Here is a 25,031-nt window from a genome sequence, read left to right as displayed (position 1 = left end):
CATAACTCATCCATTGTACAGTATTTCAATATAAAAATATATAGTGTATTATAAAATATAATCTATAATATATGATTTTAAGTTTTCATTTATTAATTATTTTTGATATTGTAAATGATAAGATATTTTACCTTCCAGTTATTTAATCTCAGTTGACGAATTATCAATTGTTGTAGGTTTGCTTGACAATTTCCCAAACATCTTGTAAAGTAAATATATTATAGATGTGACAAGGCAGAATACTGTAATATAAACAGTTGCTTCGTATTCTGATGAATTTGGTCTTGGAATTGGAATATTAAAAGATTTTGTCTCTATATGCTTGAAAATAGTATCCTCAGTAAAAAATGCTTCTAAACCAAGATTTTTTGAATAAAATGGATTAGACTTTAGATTAAGTGCACCTGTAGCACATTCTTCAAATACAATTGGTTCTATATGACTTATAAAATGATCATCCATGTTTAAATTTTCTGATAAATTACTAAACGGTTCTACGTATCTTGAGTGCAAAGTTATTTCATTGACCATCCCTGGTTCAAGTTCAAATAGTGTTTCAGAACCCCAAGCTTTATCTTTTAATTTATAAGATGGTAATTCTAAATCATGTTCTCCAAATAGGAAAAAAGGGTCCGATTGATATTGATCGACAAATATTTCAAGTGGAAGCTGAAGGAACATGTAAATGTTACATTGGTCATCTGATACTCTTATATCGGTTAAGTTTACTAATAACTTTGGATGCAAACCTACAGGTTGTTCAATCTCAATGATATTTTTTTCATTTCTCTGGTCCTTTTCGATATGGCCTGATTTAAATAAGAGCATTGTTTTTTGACATTTCTCAATATTATTATCCTCAGCCCTCCAAATACAGCTAATCCCACCAAGATTAGTGTCAATATCATCCTGTGACTCTAAGTTGAAGATCCCAGCTTCCATTTTATCGAAATCAAAAAATTCACTTTTACCATATTCGAAAATATCATTTTCATGCAAAATTTTATATTCGTTAATCTGAACCGATTTGTTATCAATAATAATGTCATAGTCATTACCCATATCGAAATCTATCAACTTTGTTGGGATATCTTCATATTTTAACAAAATCTTTTCCATCTCAAGTAACGAATCACCATGAAAGACATGGTATACTTTGGAATCGACAGAATTGCTGTAGTCACCCAATAGTTCAGAATTTACATTAGTATAAGCATTGAACCCAAAGGTTAAAAAAGGTTCTATGACAGAAGGACGTTTCATTCCATCAATAGATCTCCAAGTTAAACGGAGAATCTCATCAGGTAACTTTGTACTCGCATCAGATCTTTCAATAGTATACCTTTGTTGTAAATGGATACCGTCTGTCTTACCTTTAACTTTAACGTGAGTGTCGTTGGTACTTATGTACTCATCAAACGTATCTTTTTCATTCAGCAGTACTGTCAATCTATTCTTAAACGACATGGTAAATTTTGCACTTGTAGCTATGATAGGATCTCAAAATAAAAGTAATTCAAAAAACGAAGCAACCTCCATTCCTATTTATTCCTTGATAAAACAATTTGATTAAAAGTATTAAAACCTTATATATGCTTCACATTTAACCCTGTTTAATTTAACCTTTTGTGCTCTTTAAACATCTTAGCCTTTCTGAATTTTTCACTGTAAAACATTTTTTACGTGTCGTGTTATAAATATTCTATTACTCTTAAAAGATATGTGGATTTTTACAACAACAATTTACATTTATCTATATATATTTGAGACATATAAAAGTGTTTAATTTGGTTAATTTGATTCTTTCAAGTAGCCCAAAGTTAGCATATACGTTGTATATAATTACGGATCCTAATCTATTGCTGGTTTTGAAAGGAGGAACTGTTCACGGGGTCCCCATAATTTAATAGGAGGTTAAAAATCGATACATACATTGTTTTACTTTAATTAAATTTTTTGCATTAGTTGTAGTCCCTTTCATTTACTTTCTAACCAAGTTTTGAGACTAATCATAGACGTTGCTTCATTTTGTATTGTCTCATTCCAACCATTGAGGAGATACGTTTCAGATATACGTTTCAGTGTACTGAGGGAAAATAAAAAAAAGGCAATAGTGTTACATAATTATTGTGTTACACAACTACACAATAATAACAATTTAAACTATTGTAATTCATTGGTATTACTTATACCTAACTTTAAGTCATTCGTTATTCGCAACTAAAAAAATATTTTTGCAATTTTAATAAGGTTTTCCCCCTTTTTACATTCGTTTTACATTCAGAAAAAAAATTGAGATATTTTTTACATATGCTGGATACTCAAAATTTGACAGTATCTGCTCCTAAGTTTGCAAGTCAAGATACTGCAATGACACCTTCAAGAAGAGGCCATCGCCATAAGCGCTCTTTTGCAATCTCGGGAGACTTTGAATTTTTGAAACAACCACAACAACTTCAAGGCCAAGATTCCCCTGAGTTATTGCAACCTCCTTTAAGTGCCCAGTCTCTTCAATATTCAAAAGTCTCGAGCCACGAGCCTCCTAAACTTTACATTAGTGAGCAACATTCAGCTTTGCAGAATAGTGGAGGTAGTAGTGAGAATAATATGTTGAGCAGTGGTCAGAATCCATTTCAGAGTCCTAGATTTTTTGCTAGTGAGGAGCCAACATTTTCGTCTCCATTCGAAGGCGTTCCGGATGCTATAATCAATTTAGATGATGCTCTTCGGGCTAAGCCAGGGTCATTCCAGGCACATAGAAGAACAGAATCAGCTCCAGCAGATTTAGAATTTTTGTTGGATGCAAAGACTCTTCAACTTCATACGCCAAGAATTGAAGAAGAAGAGATGTCTGATATCGCAGAGTCTGATATATCTAACAGTCCAAAAAGTAATAAAAACAGAAATGATAAACAACAAAATAATCCTGGATTATTATCACCGCTCCGACCATACACTGAATTAAAATTTAAGAAACATCCCGATAATGATGAAGAAGAGTCTCCAAGCCATTCACGATTAATAACACCAAGTAATCTGCTTTTCAGTGGTTATCAACATTCCAATAATAGCAATAATGGAGACTATTCGTTAAATTCTGAAGCTGGTACTAATCTATTTAATAATCAATTTTCAGAGAAAAATCCAAATCCAAATCTAACATTTACTCATACTTTATCAAGAAGCCCTTATAATTCTTTAAAAATAAACAAACAAAAGCAGAGATCTTATAATAGACAATTGCCTTTGAGTTCTGCAGCAACCGTTCAACCGCAGACTGTAAAAGAAAAATCATCGGCTAATTCACTATCTTCTACCTTTTTATTATCACCGGCTTCACAATTGCATTCTCCATCTAAACCCATATCTACTCCAGGCACTCCAATATCATATCACTATAAACAAAAGTTAAATGGTCTTCCTTTTCCAAGTCAACCAGCTTCGAAGCCAAATAACGCAACTCCATTGCATTCATTCCAACAGAGATCGTCTGTGTTAAGACCGAGTTCAGCTTCAAATGCACATAATAGTAGATTTAATTTTGAAAGTAAAGAATATGATTTGGATTATAATAAATTAGATGACTTTTATGGATCAAAATATGAAAATTATGATAACAAAGATTTAATGAATAATAATTCTAGATTTGAATCACAAAAGGAAGCAGTGAAATCAAATAAGAATGAAGATATATATCTGTCGGAAGACCTGTTATTGGGTGAGCCTGGCGCAATGGTTGATTTATCGTCAACTACATCTCCTGTGAAGGGCATAACAAAGGCATTTGATTCCTTAAAAATAGATTCTGCCCATATTAACTCTAATGACATGTATATTAATAGTGGCGATTCAAGCAAAATCTCATTAAGTAGTAGTCTTTATGATAGTGATAAAATACCGACTACTATTGCAAACAAGACGATTAATAAATCAAACCCTCCTAAGAATAGAGATACCCAAAAAAGCAGTTCTGATAAAATTGAAACTGACTTCACTAAAGATGACCATAGAAGTGTTAGTGACACAGCTTTATTAATGAAAAAAATAAATCTAAGTCAAGATTAAGTACATTCAAACATATTTTTAAATAGTCCTCCATCTTATGATGAAAGACAATCTTTCTATACATCAAATAAACCAATTTCTAATAAATAATGACAATATTAAACGAACATGACACTCTTGGTAATAAAATAATGATTAAATGTATCCATTTTTTAATGCTTAAGTTATGGGTCAGCAACAGTAAATAAAATCGCTCAAATTGAATATCTTGTAAAATAAATCATTCATTATTAAAGTAAATATATACATAAATAGTGTGTTATGTTAATATGTATATATATATATACATTTACATATATTTGATAAATGAGAGATCATTAACTCAAAGCTTAGTAGTTATATTCATTTGTTTTTTCCCCAGCGGTATTTGGGAAACCACATTCTAATAAAGCCTCATCAATTAAAGAAGCATTTTCTTTTACTTTATTCAAAGTTTCCTCATCTTTAATCAATAGTAAACCGACGTAAGCAGTAGCATTTAGATTTAAACCTAAAGTCTTCGATACTGGAGATGATCTTGGGACAACAGATAGCCATTTCTTAGTCATCATAACGTTGTAACTAGTTTTACCAGTAAATTCTGGTCTCTCATTTAACCAATCTTGGAAAAAAGTTAAAGCTCTTTGTAGAAGGGAGAAATATGCCATAGCTAATAAGTCTTCATCGACATCATCTGAATTATCTGGTAATGGGATAGCGAAATGAGCGAAACTAGTTTTTTCATGTTGCAATGGTTCTTCTCTAACAGTTGGCAAGAAGTGAGTTTTACCAGAAACTAAATTGTCTTGAATAGTGTTAAAGTTTTTTGGCAATGGGATGAATTGCAAATGTTTATGATCAACTGAAGAACCTGATAAGTCACCGCAGTTGTAAAACATCATATACTTAACCTCATCGTTAGTGGAATCGTCCAATTTACTCAAGTATTTGTATGAAGTGAACAATTCCTTTGGACTCAAAGCCAAGTTTTGTTTTTGGAAAGTTTTTGTAGCTAAAATAGTGTGGTTCTCTACAATTGGATACTTATTCAATAATAACTTGAATTGGTCATCGCCATTAACATCCTCAGAGATCAACAACTCGGCTTCAGGGTTTTCAAATGGATCAGAAGCACCATTGCCCTCTTTAGTTGGTTTCCCCTTTAAAGAAGGAGCATAACTGACCAAGTATTCGATACCAGACTTACTGTCCTTAACTTTCTCTTGAGTAGTCTCAGTAAACACCAGACTACCACTCTTAACAGCAGCCTCGTATTTCTCCTTCACAGATTGAGCAATCTCTTTAGCCAACATTCTCAATTAATTATTGTACTTTTCCTTCCGATTGAAAGGTTCTTCTGCTATCGAAAAACAACTCTTATCAACTAAAGTAAAATACCCACAATTCAAAAAGGACAACCCAACTCATTGTAATAATACTCAATTGAACTCCTATATCTTAGACTTGCCTTCAAAAGATGTTGCTTTGATCAAACATGCTTTTGGGTGAACAAATTGATGTTTGTAACTCTTTCGAAGTTTGAAAGAACTTTTCAATTTTCGAGAAATATAATCAAGAATGTGCACGAGTTCTACGGCAGTTTCTGTGTATTTTCCGAAAAAAGTTTCGAAATTAATAAAAAATATGATTTTTCAACATCATACATAATACGACTACTGAGATGGTATTAAAAAAGAACCAACAGTTAATCTGATATTATTTAATTTGTCAAGTTGCAGAGTAAGTTAAAGGATTCTTGGGATATTAAGAGTGGCTAATTCAGTTCAGAATACTGCTGGAAGGTGTTCCTATTGTTCTTTTTTTTAGTTGTTCTTTTGGGTTGATAGTGAATTAGGAATAATCAATTGATTAATCTGACTTACGTAAAAATTTACGTTTAAGTATTTAGATGGATTTTTGGTAGGGATATATTAAGATAAGTGTCGTTTTTTGTGTAAATTTTCTTTATTGAGATGACCCAGATGAAGAATTGCATACATTTTGATTGTAATTATAGCAAGAAACTATTTACAATTGCTATTGATATCGGTGGAACTTTGGCGAAAGTTGTATATTCACCATTGTGCTCTAATACACTTTGCTTTGATACAATTGAAAGTGCACGGATTGATGATTTCATTCTGCTGCTACATAACTTGGTGAAGGATCACAATAATAATGATTACCAGACTACGCAGATCATTGCCACTGGTGGAGGTGCATACAAGTTTTATAATTTGCTGACAAAAGAGTTTTCTAATATCAAATCAATTTCACGGTTCGATGAAATGGAATGCTTGATCAAAGGTTTGAATATGTTCATACACAAAATTAAAGACGAAGTGTTTACTTACAATGACATCGAAGGAATGAAAATCATACAGCACAGTTTAAATTCTAAAGAGGATGCGAATAATAATAAGAATATAGACACATTGATTTATCCCTATCTGTTAGTGAATATAGGTTCAGGAGTCTCCATCTTGAAAGTAGAGTCTCCAAATGAGTTTTCAAGGGTTGGTGGCTCTAGCTTAGGAGGAGGCACTCTTTGGGGATTGCTCTCTTTGATCACCGGCGCAAAGACTTACGATGAAATGTTAAGTTGGGCACAAGAAGGTGATAATACAAATGTGGATATGCTTGTAGGTGATATATATGGCTCCGGATACAGCAACATAGGTCTGAAATCAACCCATATTGCTTCTTCATTTGCAAAAGTGTTTGAAAATAGGAGTTCTTCCACATCTACCGAAACTAAAAAAGACATGAGTAACGAATTAGAAAATTTAAGCATTGATGATAATGAAAATCCAAACGAATCCTCAAGGATAACCTCCACTGAGATAATAAATAGAAGAAAAACTGAGAAATCATTCAGAAATGAAGATATATCAAAGAGTCTATTATATGCCATATCGAATAATATCGGCCAAATTGCATATTTACAAGCCAAAATCCATAATGTGCATAATATCTATTTCGGCGGTTCATATATAAGAGGCCATTTGACAACTATGAATACATTAAGCTATGCAATCAATTTTTGGTCTGATGGAACGAAACAAGCATTTTTCTTAAAGCATGAAGGTTACCTAGGTGCCATGGGTGCATTTTTAAGTGAGGTTGAATGATAGTTTTCTTAAATGCATTTTAGCTATATTCGAAATTATAATTTTTTTATTATTTATTTATTACTGTCATTTATTTAATTACTTAAAGCATTTGCTAAATAACATTTCGCAGTATATCCTCCATAACCCAAAATATTTCATGATTGCTAATAGGTTTATTAAATTTGTTTAAATATTCACTTCTTAACTTGAAGTTTTCAACCATTGAATCTGCATTTTTTTCAAAAAATCTAATATCTTTAACAGAATTTTTTACATCATCATTCAATTCGAATACAACAACGTATTTATTCGATAGGTTAAACTGAAATTTTCTTGTTTGTGGGAATATTTCTAATCTTAATTTGCTTTGTGTTTTTTCTTCAGAATTAGGAAGATTCGAAGAAGGCAAGAAATAATTATTCCATAACCTAATTAGCTTTGTTAAAGTTTCTCCCTGAACTGTAAGAACTTCATTGGTATCAAAATTGCCCTTGGACTTCATGTCACTATTTAGGTTTTTTTCATCTCGTATTTGTTGAACTTGAGCTAATTCTGAATTTAATTTATTTTCTAAAGATTTTACCATTTTTAAGGTCTGCCATTCTTCATATGTTTCTTTTATTATTTCAGCGTCATTATCTTTTTCAACTTTATTATCTGGAGCAGCATCTTTATTTGAGATCGTATTTTCGTTTTGCAGCCTTTTTAATGTCTCTAATTCATCTAACATTTCCCAACAATCATCTATAATACCCGTTGTATCCAGATACATATTATTTATTTGATCTTGTTTCATTGACAGTTCTTTGTTTTTATTTAATATCTCCTCCTTGGCATTTTCAACGCTCTGTAACTTATCAATAAGAGCATTTTGTTCCATTGATGCAACTTGTTTTTGTAATTCGAGGAACTTAGGATCATCCTCACTCTCAAGAGCTAGCAAGTTTGTTGAAGTCAAAGTATATCTTAAAAAATAATCCAAGGTGTCCTTTTCCAAATACGTTAGCTTCAATAACTCTACTAATTTATTCACTTTTAATAAGTTGTCCTTCAAATTCCTTGGATCTATTACTAGTGATTCGTTCTCATCGATAACATCACTCAATTGTTGATCACCTTTGTAAAGTTTAATAAAATCTTGTCCATTGCTTACGCTCACTATACTTTGGGTAATCTCATTTATTGTAGTTTGGTATCGTTGCTCTTGTTCGTTAAGAACTTCGGTACTTGCCTGAGTAACTGTTTCTTCAATATTCCTTAACTCATTTTTGAAAGTTGTAACAGGTCGAACCTCCATCTCTATTCACAATTAAAACCTAATAACAGAAAACAACGTTTATTTTTTTTGTAGATGCGAAATAGTCTTGACATATATCTAAACTAAGGAACACACACATATTTATATCTATATACAAGAATTAATGAACTGTTAAAAACATTATCCAAGTTCAGATTTGGCATCGTTTTATAAATTATTTGTTTATAGTTTTGGTTCACTTCATTTTGATGTCACACGAAAACTGAAAAACACGTGGTAGCGCCGTAAAAGATCACATTATCATTAAGGCAAAGTCAATTCAGGTTCACAGAACTGTTTTTAATATCAGATAGTATTACAATAACATTGAGGTTCCTTATATCATAATTTCTTCCTTCATATAAAGATTTCTGTGCAACTCTCCGAGTACTTGAACTCTAACTTACATTTGACCATCATTGTAGTTCCCATTTCCATTCAGAAGTTAATCTGATAAGTTCTGTAACTCCAGCTCATCGTTGTCAGGATGAGATGCTGTTCCTCTAGATAGTTGTAAATTTCTCCCTTCACTATCATTTAAGGCTTGCTCACTCTTTGAGACTGACTTCTTGAGAATAAACATGAATAGCGTGCTTCCTATAATCAGGACCATGCCTCCCCAAGACCAAATATTTGGCCATACGTCCCATAGTAAAACATCCCAAAATATGGCATAAATTATTTGTGTATATTGCATGAGAGTTCCCCTACCAGCCTTCTCTTTTTGTATGCCTAAAGTCAACAATAACTGAAAGAAAAATCCACAAACGCCTAAATTTGCAAATAAAAGCCATTCTTTTAGCGAAGAAGGTATTTGAAAGGTCATTGAAGGAATGATGATGATTCCAATCAATGAAATAACTGCTGTAACCATTGAAAAATAGCTGACGCTCATAATGGCATGTGCTTTGTTACCAATGAACCTAATTACAATATACACTATACTTGCTCCAAAGACACCCGCAAGCCCAACTAAACTTGCTATTAATCTCTCATGGGGATCTGATGAAACAACCGACAAGTCATTACCATCTGAAGACATTCCTCTTGAACCAAATATAAACTCTGGACGGATAATCAACACAACTCCTAATAATGATATGAGTGAACTGGTAACTTCGTATTTCGTTAAATTCTCTCTCAGTACTACCCATGCCAATATTATAGTGACAGAAGGTGATAAAAATGTAATAATTAGAGCGTCACTTAAACATAAGTACATCAATGAAAAGTACATGCCAAAAACACCAAAAAACCCACATGCACCTCTTAATAACAGCCATTTTCTAACTTCTGGAGGACCAAATGGAACATTTGGAATAGTAGCACGATTCAAGTACATGTATATCAAAGTTCCAATGTACGTTAAAACCATTCTTACTAATAAAATTTGTAAAGGTTTAATTCTCTCTTCTGATGATCTCTCAGGATTGGTCACTAATACTTTAGTAGAAACAATCATTAATGAATTACAAAAAAATGCTAGTGCGAGAATAACCAAACCAATATTAGGTTTTAAGCTTTCTGATGTGAATTTCCTTAAGATATTTGATTTATCTTCTTCGATTTCACAGTCATCTTCGAAGTCATCCTCGCTAACACTCTTATTCACAGAACGTTCTTCCCGATCAAATGAAGGGAAGCTTCGATTACTCGAATCTTCAATATTACTTTCAACTTCAACATCTAGTTCCTGAGTTTCAATCACAACTGAACTTTTATTACCATTAAAGTCTGAGCTCATCGTAACGTATAAAGATAAATTGTTTTTTATCTTGAGGAAATAGTTTGAAAGATAACAATAATATTATCAGAACCCTGACAACATGTAGTAAAAAATCCTGATTTTAATTTCCACTAATCTGCTGCATTAAGATGAACAATATTATTACAAACTATATAAATTAATTAGTTCATCCCAAAACTTTGAAGTGGCATGCTTAGGATCTTAATCCTTTAAATATGTCAATAAGGATGATTCTTTTGCGCTTTAAAAATATTTCACATAGTTAAGCAGAGTCATGGAAAAGAGAATGTATTAACAAGAAGAAATAAAGCATTGCAATGTTAGTAGAACAAGTACATGCACTTAATATGATTTCGTATTAAGTATATATATATATACATATTATTTTATTTAATCAGTTTTTGTTTCAGTATGTTTTGCCCTGAAATCACCACCACCATTTTTCCATAACCATAGGGCTTCAATGGCATAGTTTCTTACTGTCAGATGACTGGTTTTTCTCTCATCAGCTGCATCTTCTAGGGATTCAATAACTTGACAGTCTTTGCATAAGTCCCATATCATAGAATAGATTTTGTTTATTACGCCTTGCGTACTACCATGCTCTTGATATGTTTCTTGATCTATTTCTGGGATTAATTGATAGTATGATTGTTTGCCCAGTTTATATAGGATTCTTCCTAAAACTTGGATCGAGATAGATCTTTGTTGTGGAAAGGTCGATCTGGTAAGCCTTGCTAACTCAGGAATCGTGTAACCGGCTAATTGAGGGTCTTGTGAATGATGGTGTAATGCAGATTGAGTTGTGTTTTCAATTTTTCTACTTGGAGGAATTAAGTTACCTTTGAAATCGAATCTTAATTGTGTTACGTCTTCAATAACTGAAGATGATTCTCCTATTTCCTCACCATCCTCTGTCTTGGTTACAGATTCCATCCATTTTAACTTGCTAATATCTTTTGGTAAATCTGGGAAATATTTCTCGTGAAGTTTAGAGTTGAATTCAGGGTCGTTAATATCTAATTTCTCAAATAACTTCTCATTATCTTTATTAATAGAATCATTTTTCACTTCTCTGACGAAATGCACATCACTCATTAGTTCCTCATTAGTCATATGGTCTATATTCTGTGCCAATTGGAAATCTAATGGAGCAATATCGTCAACTTCATCCTCATAAAGTAATTCATTATCATCGTCCTCGTTATAATCTTGTACGTCCTCTTGTTTTTCCACCTTTGTAGGTTTGATTTCGGAAACTGAGTGTTGTTTATGACCTGTGCCCAAAGCTTCTTCGACACTCTTCCCAGAAAGTGTCGGCAAATTATGCAAATCGTTCGTTCCACCAACCCAAGTCCCTGGTGCACCTTCTATCTCCGCAAAAATGGGTGTACCATCTTCAGTCATGGATCTCTTATTCATATTTTTCAATAGCTTTTGAATCAACTTTGGATCTAGTGACTCGAACAATTCCATTCTCTCTCTCATAATCTCTTCGTCATTCATATTTTTAAGTCTATTAATATTCTCATCATGGATTGATTTCACTTCAGACACAGGCTTATCTTCACCTTTAATTTCATTGGCAGCTACCTTCTCTGCATAGGTTAACTTTTGTTCAGATGGAGAACCAGCAGCATTTTGCCAAGCACGCTGTCCCTTAGCTTTCAAACGTTGCCTCCACGACGAAATTTTTTCAGGTTTGTACAACTCAGGAAATCCTCCATTGTTGGCATTTTGCTTACTCATTTGAACATCACCAACTGCATGATCATCATCTAGATTTTTTTCAACTATCTCACCCAATAAATCCATCTTTTTCTTTCCAAATGTGTGTTTTTTTTTCTTTAATTTTATTGATGAGTATGTTTCCACAGTATTTGAGACAAACCAAAAATACACTTAGTCTACCGACTGTTTATATTAACTGAAGCTTAACCTTCCATAAACTATATTAATAATCAAGTCAACTTATACTTCTATCGAAGTTGCTTCTTCCCATCTCATCGCTAAATTCATAGTTTCTAATGCACACAAGATATCATTAACCACGTAACAAAGAGTGACATTGACGGTTATGAACAAGTAATCGAATGGCCTTTAAAAGGAAGAGTATAGTTGATTTTAATTTGATCAAACCATTATACAAGTAGATACTAAGTGTATCCATAAGTTCCAGTGTTGTTATGACGGTTTATCTAATGGTTCTTTTTAAATCCTCACTTTGTTTTAAAATCTGCGTGAATCCGATAAAATGTCGATCCTGTTTATAATGTATACAGGTGATATACGTGCATAAAAGCACAGCTGTACATGCAAGAAGGACGTGTTGATGTGTTTCATTTAGGCCATGAACAGACCTATCTTTATGTAACCATTTGGGTGAACGTTATAGTGTCAGAATATGAAAACACAGCAACAATTATCTTTATTTCAGTGGGAGGAAGGTAAAAATCGCGTCACTAATTATTTTGTGGATTGGTAATAAATAATTGTGTCACTTGAGAAGTTCATATTCTATTTAAGAGATAGTCTATACTTTGAAAGGACTGTTCAAGTAGATTGAACTAGTTTTTTCTTTAGTGTTTACAGTTGATTTTCTTTTATTTTTAAACAAGTTTTAGTAGGTTTTTAACTTTACACAAGCACATTCAACAGGTATTCGTTATTGGCAGTTAGGTTTTAAAGGCATCATATTTTAAGAAATAATTATCATTGCTATACAAACAGACTAATATACACTTAGCAAGAACAACAATAATATAGCTGCTTTTAACTTACGTTTTGCAAAGAGGAAAATATATAAAATAAAACATTACTATTAACATTCGTTAATCTGTTTTAGTTTCTGTACAGATTTTTTTTTAGTTGCTAAGAATGACTAACTCAGTATTTGAGAAAGTGAATCCATTGACACGTTACACAATTCAAGATTGTGTTGGGAGAGGTAATTTTGGAGATGTTTATAAAGCTATAGACAAGAATGAGAGTAAAGTTGTTGCTATTAAAATTGTTAATTTAGAAAATACAGATGAAGATATCGAATTGCTTACACAGGAAATTTTCTTTCTGTCAGAACTAAAATCTCCTTTCATCACAAATTATATAACTACATTAACAGAAGATGTTACTATGTGGATTGTAATGGAATATTGTGGAGGTGGCTCTTGTGCCGATTTAATTAAAATGGTTTATTCAAAAGGTATCCCGGAATCAAAAGTATCTTATATCTTAAGGGATACTGTAAAAGGTTTAAAATATTTACATGATCAAAAGAAGATACATAGAGATATCAAAGCTGCCAATATTTTATTGACAGATTGTGGGAAAGTCAAATTGGGAGATTTTGGCGTTAGCGGACAAATCAGGGCCACCATGAAGAGAGGTACTTTTGTTGGGACACCATACTGGATGGCTCCAGAGGTAATAAATAAACAATGTAAAGGTTACAATGAGAAAGCTGATATTTGGTCACTTGGAATTACTGCTTATGAATTATTAAAGGGGGTACCACCTTTATCCAAATATGATCCATTCAAAGTTATGTTGAATATTCCCAAAAGAAAACCGCCAAAGCTTCACGGACAGTATTCAGAAAAGGCCAAATATTTTGTCTCCTTGTGTTTAATAAAAGATCCTAAACAAAGGCCTTCTATTGAAGCATTATTAGAGACAGATTTTTTATTGCCAAATACTGTATTGAACTTAAAAGAAGATGTTGATTTAATAAAGTCAATAAAGTTGAAGAATAATTATTCTAAAACACCAAAATATCAACTTAATCAAAAAATATATGATGGTTCAGAAAATATAATGTCTTGGAACTTTGATGTATCAGAGAATAACAATAGCATACAAGAAATTTACGAGAATAATATTCAAACCACTGAAGCAGCAACATTGCAAAAGATGTCAGAATTAGAAAAGAGTCCAACAACACCCACTTTAGATATGAGAACATCTAAGCCATCCAGTCAATTAGAGACACCAATGACAAATATTAGTGAAAGATCGTTTAGGAGATTGGATAAGACTAAAAACAATATTGTCGCAGGAAAAATTACCAACACAAATGATTCAAAAACATCTTCTGAGAAGAATCTATTTGATTTGAAGGAATTTGACTATTTAAAAAATGTAATAAATTATAGTTTTACTAGAATGCATGAAAGAGCAAAAGATGAAGAGACAAAATATTATGTCGATGGAATAATGTCCAATTTTACAAAAACTGAATCACAAGTCCCAGGTTTCAGTGAAGTCTTCATTGAAGAAATTTCATTAAGAATGACTTCAATTAAAGAATACATTGCAAGCCGTCAATAACTAGTTTTATAATAGTGCCAGTTACCGCAACCTTAACTATATAGTTATACAAATATCTCAAATAGAGTAAAAGTAGGCAATAATTCTATTCAAAATTAAATAAAAGCTTTATAACTAGACAGAGTAAGGTATTACATGAATACACAAAGATTCAAGTGTTCATGTTCATGTTTATAACACTTTATCACATCAAACCAGGTGTCACAGAAATGCGAGACTCTTTGTAAAAGAAATACTGTAATTTGTGACACTTTGTGTCACACAGTTTCTAAAATATTTTTACAGATTAGACGTTACAAATAGCTATGAGAATATATATAAAGAAGTCACAATTTGAGAAGAAGAACTTTATATTTCTGTTATATATCTTACTTGTGATCAGAATAGCCATACTACTTTTTAATAAAATTCATTATTTTAAAATAAAATAATTACAGAAGAACAAAAAATACTGTAATATTTAAGAAAGTAGGCCATAATGAATCTATTAATTTTGTTACTAATATCCTTTGCCACAGCTAGTTACATACATCATCCTGACCGTTATAATATGGTGCAACAAGGATCATTCAAATCACACAATGTGAAACCTGGAAGCATCATATGGATTCAGAAAAGGGATTTATTATCATTAGGTGATCAAAAGTTTCAACTCTTGAATAATGAGTTATTAATGCAAAAACAAGATCCATTTGAAAAGGTATCCTATGAAAAGTCAACTCCCGTACTTGAGCAATGTAGAAAGGATTCTTACGTTATCGAATCGAAACAAGAACTTTATGCTTTACAGAATGCATGTCAGAAGTTAATGGGGTCTATTCATATTTCCAATTATGATAGTTCTGATGTTGATTTTGGTAATATCGAAGAAATTGAAGGTAGCATACAAATTGAGGAGAATTCTAATATTGTCAATATAAATGCTCCACATTTAAAAAAGATTAAAGACACTTTTGTTTTACAAAGTTTGACCTCATTGGTATCATTGAATATACCAGAACTTGTGTCCGTTAAAGTCATCGATTGGAAAGTGGTACCAATTTTAAATTATGTGCAATTGAATAAAGAAATAACTGAAATCGAAAGTATTACAATTTCAGATACTTCATTATCATACATTGACGGATTTGATAACATAGAAAAGATTAGCACTTTTAACATTAATAACAACAGATTCTTAGAGACAATTAAGACAAATCTAAAAGAAGTTACTGAACAATTTACAATCCATGCTAACTCGAGAGAACTAGAATTAGAAATGCCTGAGTTACAATATGCTAAAAATATAACCGTTAGAGATACCTCTAAGGTATCATTCCCAAAATTAGAAAAGGTCACAAGCTCAATGGAGTTTATTGAAAACATTTTTACTGATTTGGAAATTCCAACTTTAACTTCGGTGGGAGGAACCGTAGGTATCATCGATAATCCAAACTTATCTAATGTAGATTTAAGTGGAATTACTTTCATCAACGGTGGTCTAATGGTCACAAAAAATGATAAATTGACAAACCTCAGCTTTTTACCCAAATTGAAACAGATTGGCGGTGCTATTCATTTTGAAGGCAAATTTCAAGAAACTGATTTCCCAGACTTGAAATTAGTGAAAGGAAGTGCATATATTAACAGTAACTCAGATCAGCTCGACTGTGATACTTGGACTACACCAGTTAGTGGTAGATCAATCATTAGAGGAGGTAAAATCGAGTGTATATCGGGAAAGAAACAAAAATCCTTAAGTGTTAATGAAGATGGTGAAGTCATAAAGGGAAGTGAAAAGAGTACTAATAATGATGAGAAAGATAAATCAAAAGATTCTGGCGAATCCAGTGGTAAAAAACCAGGTTATTTCTCTAGAATTAAAAATGACTCTACAAGTTATTCAAATCAATTCTCATATTTCCATTTAGCTGTCTCAGTAATTTTCTGTTCATCTATGTTATTACACATTTAATCGGAATCCCAAAAGAAGAAATTGTTTTTAAACGTATGATTAATACTAAAAATGTTTATAATATTATTTAAATAAAATATAATGGCTATTCTTATTACTAGTATCCTCTTTATTCAGATTCATTATAAAATAGCTTTAAATGAAGTATATTTTTAAAAAGTGAATTGCACCTGAAAGTATTAACTACCAAATATCTATGACCTTTAAATCTAACTTTTTGGGCCGCTGCGCTTAATAAAGAGATGAAGTTCATTTTAAGTAAACTAAAGTCATCAAAATAATGCTAAAGACTGTATTTATCTATGCTTATCTTTATTTGATTACGGTACATTACTAATTTAAACTTGAAGGTGTCAAGATTAGAGTGTAAAAATTCTAAGGTTACTGTATATCACACATAGGTCTCACGTTATGGAAAAAGGCACACAGAAAGTAATCGATACTGATTCGTCTGGAAAAGGTAATGAAACAACAGCTAGTGGTCCGAAGTTTGGAGATGAGAATCTAATCGAGGTAATAGGTTTAAGTGATGGTGAAAAATCAAACTCACAAGTAGAGACAATTCAAGCTGCAGCCACTGAAGAAGTTCCTGAGAAAAATAAGCAACTACAGGAGCAAAACTCAAATGCTAAACGTTCATTATCAGTCAATTTGGAAGACACCGACAATGAAGTAGATACAATGGTACATAATATAAGTGGGAATGAAAATTCAAGGAAGTTCCGCAAGAAAAGGAGAACTTTCAGTTGTGATACGTGTAGAAAGTTCAAGACAAGATGTGATTTTGAACCGTTGGTAGGAAAATGTCATAGATGTAATATGTTACAGATCAATTGTTCTCTTACAACAGAAAGGGAGCATGAAATTTTAGATGCAATCGAACATTCTTCTAAAATTCTTTTAACATCCAATAATTCTTCAACGGATTTATTGAATGCAAATACATTTTCAAGTAATGGTATTGGAAAACCTAAAAATGATACAATTGCAGTTGCAAATCCATTGTCTCAAACTCTGAATAATAGATTGAATAGAATGGAAGAGAAATTTAGCAGCCTAGAGAGTAAATTAGAATTAATTTTGATGCAATTACAAGGCTCTTCAAATGCAGAATATACTGCAAAACATATGCTTCCTGCAAAGAGCAAGAATGATAAAAACTATTACACTCGTAAAGATGCAAACATAGCGAATAGTAATGGACATGAAGCTTCTAATAATACTGATAATTCCAATTATGTATTGCACATCTCAAATTCCATGAAGGAAGAAACATTCAATGGTATTCATCTGAAGGAACCACCACTAAAATTAATTAATGCTATCGACGAGCGACTATTTCCTTCAGAGGCCAAATCAGATAAAGAGAAGATAGAACAACAACAACGACCATATGTGGTAGCAAGAGTTAATTTTTTACAGTTTTATAAAAAAAATGCTAATTTGTGTCACAGACTTGTTAGGGATTTCCTTGTAAGGTCACATTTTTGGATCATCCCTGGTGGCATTAAAGAAATAGATGAAGATTATGCACATAAACATCTATTTATTACAAGTGTATTTACAATTATTGCTATGAGTTTTGACGATGACGAAAAATATGCAGAAAAACAAGAGACATTGTATCCACTAGTTGAGAGATTACTGACGAATACATTGACGATGTTTGAGGAGCTTACCGATTTTGATATAGAAGCAATATTGTATTGCTGTATGTTTCATATTTCGAGAAAATCTAGACGTCACAGGCAATTAAAATTTAATTCTTTGGTATTGAGTAATTTTGCTATATCGAGCATGTTAAATGTAATTGATTTTCATGAAATAAAAGAGAGGGTCCTAAAAAAGGATAAATTTGATGCAAAAGACTTATATCACCTGAGAATTTTAAATTCATTAACAGTATGTAAATTGGAATATTCTATTAGTTATGGTAACGTTTCTCCTTTGGATAGGATGCTAATGGAATTCAATAATTTAACTGCCAAGTTTCCTCAAGCAAATTTTGGAGATGACATAAAGATTAGTGAACTGAACTTAGGTGACACCGTAAACTCAATATATTTGAATTTCAAAACATACTTTAAAATTACTAAAGAAAAATTTGAAGAAATGCACACAAATAGTGACGATGCTACAGAACCCATTGTTAATATCCAATTTATATTTCCAGAGTTAGAAGATTGGCTGAATAATTGGGAAGAATTATTATCAAAAGATGGAGGTGGTGTTCTTCTCTTTACTTATGACTTTTATCACATAATGATTTGTCGTTCATTTATTTCAGAATTTTTCAATGAAATGAAGAACAGCAAATTATTTCTAACTTGTATATTATCGACTATGAGAGAACATGCTTATTCATTATTGAATGGATTTCTAAGATTACCGCCATCTCTTATCAGAGGAGCTCCAATCTTCACTATGCACCAACTTGTCTATGCCTGTTTGACATTATGTGACTTTTTGCATTGGTTCATGCCTGATGAAAGGCAGCATATTCTAAATATTTGTTCAAGAATTTACTGGCATCTAAATACAATAGGTGAGAAGATGAATGATGCAACTGATAATGTGGGTAAAATTATCAAATCTATAATTGACACAAGTAGAACAAAAACAAATTTAACAAGTTTAACAAATTCAACAATACCTAATGGCAACTTGGCGACAAATTTACCAAATGGACAATTTACTGTTAACAAAATTGAGTTAGGTAATAAAATACAAACCACTCCTGCTAGGTTTAATATAAATGAAAGGCAATCGATTCCTGATGTCGATCAATTCAATTCATTTGAAGATTTTTTTCAAGATTTTTTTGATAACTTAAAACCCACTACGCAAAGGATCTTTACTTCTAACAAGAACAGTAAATAATAAAGGCTATTTTTTCCATATATAATCAATGTTAACTTTATAGAGCTTCTAATAAATGGATTTTCCAAAAACTTCTAAGTATTCCATTATTGTCAATGGTAATTCATCGTTAAGTTCCTTAACTCGACTGATATTATGCAATTTATTTCTTATATCAGAAGAGGATATTTTCGTGTATTTGCTATCATTATCAAGGATATGTATCTTTGAACCCCAATGTGACGGAATAAGTGGCTCAAATTTACCACTTGAAATATCGGAAGCATAATTTAATTGTTCTTCTGACGGTATAGATCCATTATCCCTCGTTAAACAACAAAATTGTGTGGTCTTCATAAACTCCTGTAATGCATCAGCTGGAGCATCTGGCTTGTAATATCTAGGATCAAATATTCTGGTGATAGTATCAAATCCGACTAAGTATGCTATTTGGTTTTCGAACGAACATGCTCTCCTAATAGCATCACTTTTATCTACAAATTTTGCATGTGTTGTCAAACCAACACTCACTTTGATCCCATCTTTTTTAATAAAATCGTTCAATAGACACATCATGTATAATCTTTCTTCAAATGATGCTGGAGTAGGTACTTTATCAGCATTTTTCACAGATAGTAGCAATAAAAGAGATACCTTGGAGTTCTTATGGTGTTCTTTAAAATATTCAATTGATCGCTTTGCCAAGGAATAATGTCCCATGTGTGGGGGATTAAAAGATGAGTCCAATACTAAGATCACATCATTTTGACTATCAAGCAAGTTGTCCCCATAAACAACCTTAAAATCTTGGTTACTGTCTATGAATGACTTATACTTTTCTACCAATTGTAATTTCAATATGTCCATCTTATGGTTCTTCCAATTAGTCCAATCTCACTATACTTCAATTGTTAAGTAATATAATCTTACTATGAATTATAAGGAATTATCTTCAGCAGTCTTACATTTTTAACAGTATGTGCTTGCTATTGTGGCTATATAATTTTAGATATATATTCAATTTTCATTGCGATCTTGTCTGAATGGTCTTATCTCATATAAAAAAAAGCCTTGAGATGTTAATTTGATAAAAGTTTTGTATTTTTATAATATGTATATTCTATATGATACTATATGATTGTTGCTAATAAATTCAATCTCTTACCATCCATTTTGTTTTCAATTGTTTTATTGTCATTCTTGGACGTATAAAGAACAAAACTAATGACATGATTACAATAGTTAATAATAATTTGCCTTTCTCGAAGGTTGGGTTCATTATATCGAATTGGGATGATGGATATATTTTAGTACAAAATATATCATGTCCTAGATTACAGACAATACTAGTGGACTCTAAGTTTGTGGCGACTGATGAAATGATTGATTCGTTGCCCATAAGTAATTGTCTAGAGTGCGTAATAACAAAATGATCATTGCTTGGAATATTACTGTTATAAGGGGCAGCCATAAACTCTTTTTTATCATCATCAGTCATTAATTTTTCTTCTTTACGTCTTGCACCAACAATGTACTTTGGAATATAAGACATTTGTCCATCTTGTGTTTCTATTAGAATTGCTTTGCTTGCTATATTGAATTTTGTTTTAGATAGTTGCAATGACTTGATGATTTCTGGGAAAAAGTATGATTTTGTAATAACTTTTGGTTTATAGATACCATCTAATGGATTATATGTTTTATTTGGATCAGAAACCCTGACATCTAATGACAATGAATCATATAATTCGATAACAACAAGCTTTTGTTCTGGAATTGGATTGGAGCTGAAATATGAATATACTATCCAATGTTCACCAAATACCATATTGATAGGTAGTTTATCATTAACAGAATCATCATGTTTTTGAGTATATAATACAGATCCTGTTACAGAATCAACGATATCAATGTATAATGATTTAGTTTCTTTGTCTACGACTGCATAACTTACCAAATTTGGATATAAATATTTGTAAAGAACAGTTCTATTTCCTGTAACCACACCGATATTGGCAATTGGTTCGTCAATTCTCTTGGCGTATGCAACTAACTTTTCATTTTTTGGAATATCAATCTTCCAGGTATTCATAATCTTATCTGTAGAATTTTGCATATGACCGGATAGGCCTCTTTCATTGTGATCAGTAATAAAAATAACTTTATTTTGAAGCAAGTCATCACTTTTTGACAAAGATACTATTTCCTTATCACCACTTTTATAGTTAACATACAAGGTAGATGAATCATCTAACAAATTAATACTTCTAACTTGCGATTTTAAAGAGCCATTGAAACTTTGAATTGGTGCATAAAAATCAGTTAATTTGTATGCAAAATATTGTCCAGTTTCATAAACAACAATAAATTCTTTACTAGATGAATTCCACTCAATTGAAACAATCTTTTTATCCAATGGATGTAGGTTCCATAACGGCTTACCGTTTAGAATATCTAAAGCTGATATTTGACCTCTCTTAGTTCCCACAATCAGTAATTTTGAAAAACCAAATTTGAAATTTTGTTTAGTTTTAATAGTTTCTGAACCATCTACTGTATCACTAAACAAGATATTTGTTAATATAGTGCCAGGGGACAATCTATTCATTCTAATGAAAGATATTATCCTATTAATATTATTTTTAATTCTGTGAAGATATGCGAATATTGGATTAGATAGTGTGTACTCGGCAAGTATCTCATCTGAAGTTTGCAGTAATTCCAGATCTGGAAGGGTTACATATGCATGTGCCACAATATCTGTTAACGATTCATTTCTTTCCCAAGATTCAGTTATATTACCATTTTTATAGTTTTGGAACATATATTTCAATTCACCTGTAGTAAATAGAACACTTAAATTTTCAATGCCATCCGTTGTTGCATATACAAATGAGGTAAAATTATTTGGTAATTTAACGTTCATCAATTCTAAATTTGAATCTGTGTCGATGACCCTAATATTGTTTTTATCCATTTTTATATTTTGCGAATTTGGTGAACAAATAGAGTTTAATGATGTTAAATTTTTGGTAACTACATCATAATCTAGCCCTGCTTCATCATTGAATTTAATATAGTCGTTTCCACTTTTAAAATAAATGTCATTGTCACCATAACGCAAGACATCGTCTACCACACTGGATAATTTTTGTCTGACAGTTGGTGTACCATCTGTCTTATTAAGATAAGTAATCACGGTACCTTCATCAATTTCAGACAATATAATCAATTTATCTTTCTTTTGACTATCAAAAACACATCTATATTCACCAATATTAGCTAAATGCCAGTCAGTCAAATATGCTTCATCCATGTAGACACATTGAACACAAATGGCATTGATTAATACCAAAACACTTGAAACAAAAAGTTTCATCGACATCTTAACGATTTAATGCTATGCTATAGTATATAATGCAAATGATTTAAATGGTATAGTAAAATCTTCCCACAAAATTTCTCACTCAACTTTTAACGAGGATTGAAAGCAGTGAAACAAAATCACAAGTAAATATAACCCAATGAAAAAACACTGAACAAGTCTCAGTTAGTTCAATATAGGAACAGTCTATCCCCTCAACATTTGAATTGTCTTTTAAATCGAGGTCCTATTTAAATAAATATAAGTTATCTTGTCTTTCAGTTTTAAATAAATTATTTCCAGAATATCGTTTCCCGATTTCTAAGTGTCCACTTACCACCAAACGTTAAGATAGAACCGTGATATAGAAAAGAAGATATAAATGGTTAATTATTAAGTAAGACCTAAGATGGTTCAATGGGTCCGTTACATTCATTATTTTATCACTTGTGATTTGATTATTATACTTTTTTGCATATTATTAGAAGTGTCGAGTTTAAAAATTTATACATATTAATAAATAAATAAATTAACAAAAAAGACTAAAATAAAAGATATTATCAAGTGTTTTGTAATATTCGTCAACGTATACTACATTAATTCTGTTCTATTTTTTTTCTTTAATTGGTCGATTCATTATCATCAGGGTTTGATAATTTCGAGTTAGATGCTGAGTTAATGGATTTTTTTGGTGTTGGTTTAGTGACATCTTCCATTTTTGTACTGTCACTTTTTCCTAGCTCCTGGAACACTTTTTCTCTGGAACTGCACTGCTGTCAGTTTCTTGTTGTAAGTCATCGTTCAATAGTTTTTTTGGTCATTCCCGTCAGACTTTGAATCTTTATCGTCAGTATCCATCACCACGGTTGGGAGAAATTTTATGCTTAAAGATGTATCTAATGCTAAGTTCATCCAGGGATTATAAAGATACCACATTTCTCCCAGGTCAACTTCTTCAGGTGATGTTAGCGCATCATCCATTATAATTCCTCTTGGTGGGTGCTCTGATTTCTGACCTTGATGGTCAGATTCCCCAATGCCTCTATTTAAATCCAATAATTGTAACGTTTTTTTCCGATTTTCTTCATTGATAACTTTTAAATTATGCAACTCATCTGGAGTATGTCTTAATTTTCTTTGGATAGATTTCGATATTAGTTTGGACTTCTTCTTATCGTCAATTTTATCTTGTATATCTAGATTGTATTCCAATTTATCTAGAAAATCATTAAAAGACATTGGTTTGAAGTAAACTGGTCCAAACCATTTTGTCAATATACTTTCATTTTCAGCTTGTGCTCTAACTAGTGCAACACTTTGTCTGACTTGAGGACTATTTGTCGATAGAGCAGTGCCGCTCGATGCATCCTTTACTTTTATTTTTGTTGGATCTATACCTTCATGATAGTATTTTACGATATCATTAAAGAACTTCTTTTCGCGAGCACTTTTTGCTTCATCGTACCATGGATCATATTTTAATAAAACGAGTCTCATAATTTCTAAAGTTGATTGCGATATAACAAGTGCACCTACGAATAGATATAACAAAGAAGCAAAACTTCTAAATCCTTGCCAAGACTGTTGATTCTGATAACCATATCTTGCTCCAAACCGACTACCAGTTGGCTGACGTTTTATAAACCTAGTCAGTATACTAGCAAAAATGCTTGGTTTTGTAGTTGCAGTTCCAGTTGCCACAGGCCCATTAGAGAATCGATTCAAAGTAGGGATATTTGAAATGTCAGTCTTAAAAGCTGGAGAAACACCAGTGGCTAGGTTTCTCATGTTAACATTCTTACGAATGGTCCAACCTCTTCTTAAAAAAAATAAACCAATTAAAGTTTGTGCACCTACTAAGGACCATAGACCAACCCTGTTATCCGAAGCAGGAACTAATGGGCCCCACATCTTGAGACCAAGACTGGGACGTGGATACAATTTCAAAGGTTCATTCGAACTATCTACATTCTTTGCAGCATCCCCTTTATCTTTTTGATTCTTATCTGGAGGAGTATACAGAGTCATTATGTGCTTAGTTAAAAAAACTTGGAAGTGCTGTGTATTTCAAACACAAAAGGGGCAACTTAATTCAAAATCGTAATAACCTAACTATTAATAAAGTAGACTGCTTATATGCTCATTACGCACTGTATCAACTAAGTTAAGATATAGAATTCTACCAATAAAACAACATTCTGTCCTTTAAATAAAGTGTTTTTTTAGTTTAAGCTTTCATCAATTTCAAAACAACCGTTATTGTCACTTTTTAAATGCTGATGCCATATTTTACAAGGAAGAGAGAATAAGATAACAGTTCATGGTTT

The 25,031-nt window shown here is 31.8% G+C and overlaps 13 protein-coding genes across 13 annotated transcripts; 5 read left to right on the top strand and 8 right to left on the bottom strand.

The window, feature by feature from the left end:
* Positions 1-138: 138 nt before the first annotated feature.
* On the bottom strand, positions 139-1,467 carry PBN1 (Pbn1p; the record flags this gene model as incomplete). Its single annotated transcript, XM_003685867.1, has 1 exon — positions 139-1,467. One exon carries the CDS (start codon positions 1,465-1,467, stop codon positions 139-141), a length of 1,329 nt encoding a protein of 442 aa, XP_003685915.1.
* An 843-nt stretch (positions 1,468-2,310) lies between these two features.
* On the top strand, positions 2,311-4,065 carry LRE1 (Lre1p; the record flags this gene model as incomplete). Its single annotated transcript, XM_003685866.1, has 1 exon — positions 2,311-4,065. One exon carries the CDS (start codon positions 2,311-2,313, stop codon positions 4,063-4,065), a length of 1,755 nt encoding a protein of 584 aa, XP_003685914.1.
* Positions 4,066-4,394: 329 nt separating this feature from the next.
* On the bottom strand, positions 4,395-5,357 carry TPHA0E03900 (uncharacterized protein; the record flags this gene model as incomplete). Its single annotated transcript, XM_003685865.1, has 1 exon — positions 4,395-5,357. One exon carries the CDS (start codon positions 5,355-5,357, stop codon positions 4,395-4,397), a length of 963 nt encoding a protein of 320 aa, XP_003685913.1.
* A 660-nt stretch (positions 5,358-6,017) lies between these two features.
* Positions 6,018-7,175, top strand: CAB1 (pantothenate kinase; the record flags this gene model as incomplete). Its single annotated transcript, XM_003685864.1, has 1 exon — positions 6,018-7,175. The coding sequence occupies one exon, from the start codon at positions 6,018-6,020 to the stop codon at positions 7,173-7,175; it is 1,158 nt and encodes a 385-aa protein (XP_003685912.1).
* A 94-nt stretch (positions 7,176-7,269) lies between these two features.
* Positions 7,270-8,454, bottom strand: KRE28 (Kre28p; the record flags this gene model as incomplete). Its single annotated transcript, XM_003685863.1, has 1 exon — positions 7,270-8,454. One exon carries the CDS (start codon positions 8,452-8,454, stop codon positions 7,270-7,272), a length of 1,185 nt encoding a protein of 394 aa, XP_003685911.1.
* A 445-nt stretch (positions 8,455-8,899) lies between these two features.
* Positions 8,900-10,198, bottom strand: TPHA0E03870 (DMT family transporter; the record flags this gene model as incomplete). The annotated part of the gene is made up of 1 exon (XM_003685862.1): positions 8,900-10,198. One exon carries the CDS (start codon positions 10,196-10,198, stop codon positions 8,900-8,902), a length of 1,299 nt encoding a protein of 432 aa, XP_003685910.1.
* A 393-nt stretch (positions 10,199-10,591) lies between these two features.
* Positions 10,592-12,016, bottom strand: RBA50 (Rba50p; the record flags this gene model as incomplete). The annotated part of the gene is made up of 1 exon (XM_003685861.1): positions 10,592-12,016. One exon carries the CDS (start codon positions 12,014-12,016, stop codon positions 10,592-10,594), a length of 1,425 nt encoding a protein of 474 aa, XP_003685909.1.
* Positions 12,017-13,078: 1,062 nt separating this feature from the next.
* On the top strand, positions 13,079-14,527 carry SPS1 (putative serine/threonine protein kinase SPS1; the record flags this gene model as incomplete). Its single annotated transcript, XM_003685860.1, has 1 exon — positions 13,079-14,527. One exon carries the CDS (start codon positions 13,079-13,081, stop codon positions 14,525-14,527), a length of 1,449 nt encoding a protein of 482 aa, XP_003685908.1.
* Positions 14,528-15,005: 478 nt separating this feature from the next.
* Positions 15,006-16,481, top strand: TPHA0E03840 (uncharacterized protein; the record flags this gene model as incomplete). Its single annotated transcript, XM_003685859.1, has 1 exon — positions 15,006-16,481. The coding sequence occupies one exon, from the start codon at positions 15,006-15,008 to the stop codon at positions 16,479-16,481; it is 1,476 nt and encodes a 491-aa protein (XP_003685907.1).
* Positions 16,482-16,892: 411 nt separating this feature from the next.
* On the top strand, positions 16,893-19,361 carry URC2 (Urc2p; the record flags this gene model as incomplete). Its single annotated transcript, XM_003685858.1, has 1 exon — positions 16,893-19,361. The coding sequence occupies one exon, from the start codon at positions 16,893-16,895 to the stop codon at positions 19,359-19,361; it is 2,469 nt and encodes an 822-aa protein (XP_003685906.1).
* Positions 19,362-19,409: 48 nt separating this feature from the next.
* Positions 19,410-20,207, bottom strand: POF1 (nicotinamide-nucleotide adenylyltransferase; the record flags this gene model as incomplete). The annotated part of the gene is made up of 1 exon (XM_003685857.1): positions 19,410-20,207. The coding sequence occupies one exon, from the start codon at positions 20,205-20,207 to the stop codon at positions 19,410-19,412; it is 798 nt and encodes a 265-aa protein (XP_003685905.1).
* A 286-nt stretch (positions 20,208-20,493) lies between these two features.
* EMC1 (Emc1p) lies at positions 20,494-22,725 on the bottom strand (the record flags this gene model as incomplete). Its single annotated transcript, XM_003685856.1, has 1 exon — positions 20,494-22,725. One exon carries the CDS (start codon positions 22,723-22,725, stop codon positions 20,494-20,496), a length of 2,232 nt encoding a protein of 743 aa, XP_003685904.1.
* A 780-nt stretch (positions 22,726-23,505) lies between these two features.
* Positions 23,506-24,732, bottom strand: MGR1 (Mgr1p; the record flags this gene model as incomplete). Its single annotated transcript, XM_003685855.1, has 1 exon — positions 23,506-24,732. The coding sequence occupies one exon, from the start codon at positions 24,730-24,732 to the stop codon at positions 23,506-23,508; it is 1,227 nt and encodes a 408-aa protein (XP_003685903.1).
* Positions 24,733-25,031: the final 299 nt, after the last annotated feature.

The sequence above is a fragment of the Tetrapisispora phaffii genome, chromosome 5 (genome assembly GCF_000236905.1).
Source record: "Tetrapisispora phaffii CBS 4417 chromosome 5, complete genome".
Taxonomy (NCBI): domain Eukaryota; kingdom Fungi; phylum Ascomycota; class Saccharomycetes; order Saccharomycetales; family Saccharomycetaceae; genus Tetrapisispora; species Tetrapisispora phaffii.
The sequence above is the reverse complement of the archived record's forward strand: the minus strand, read 5'-3'. Positions and strand labels throughout refer to the sequence as shown.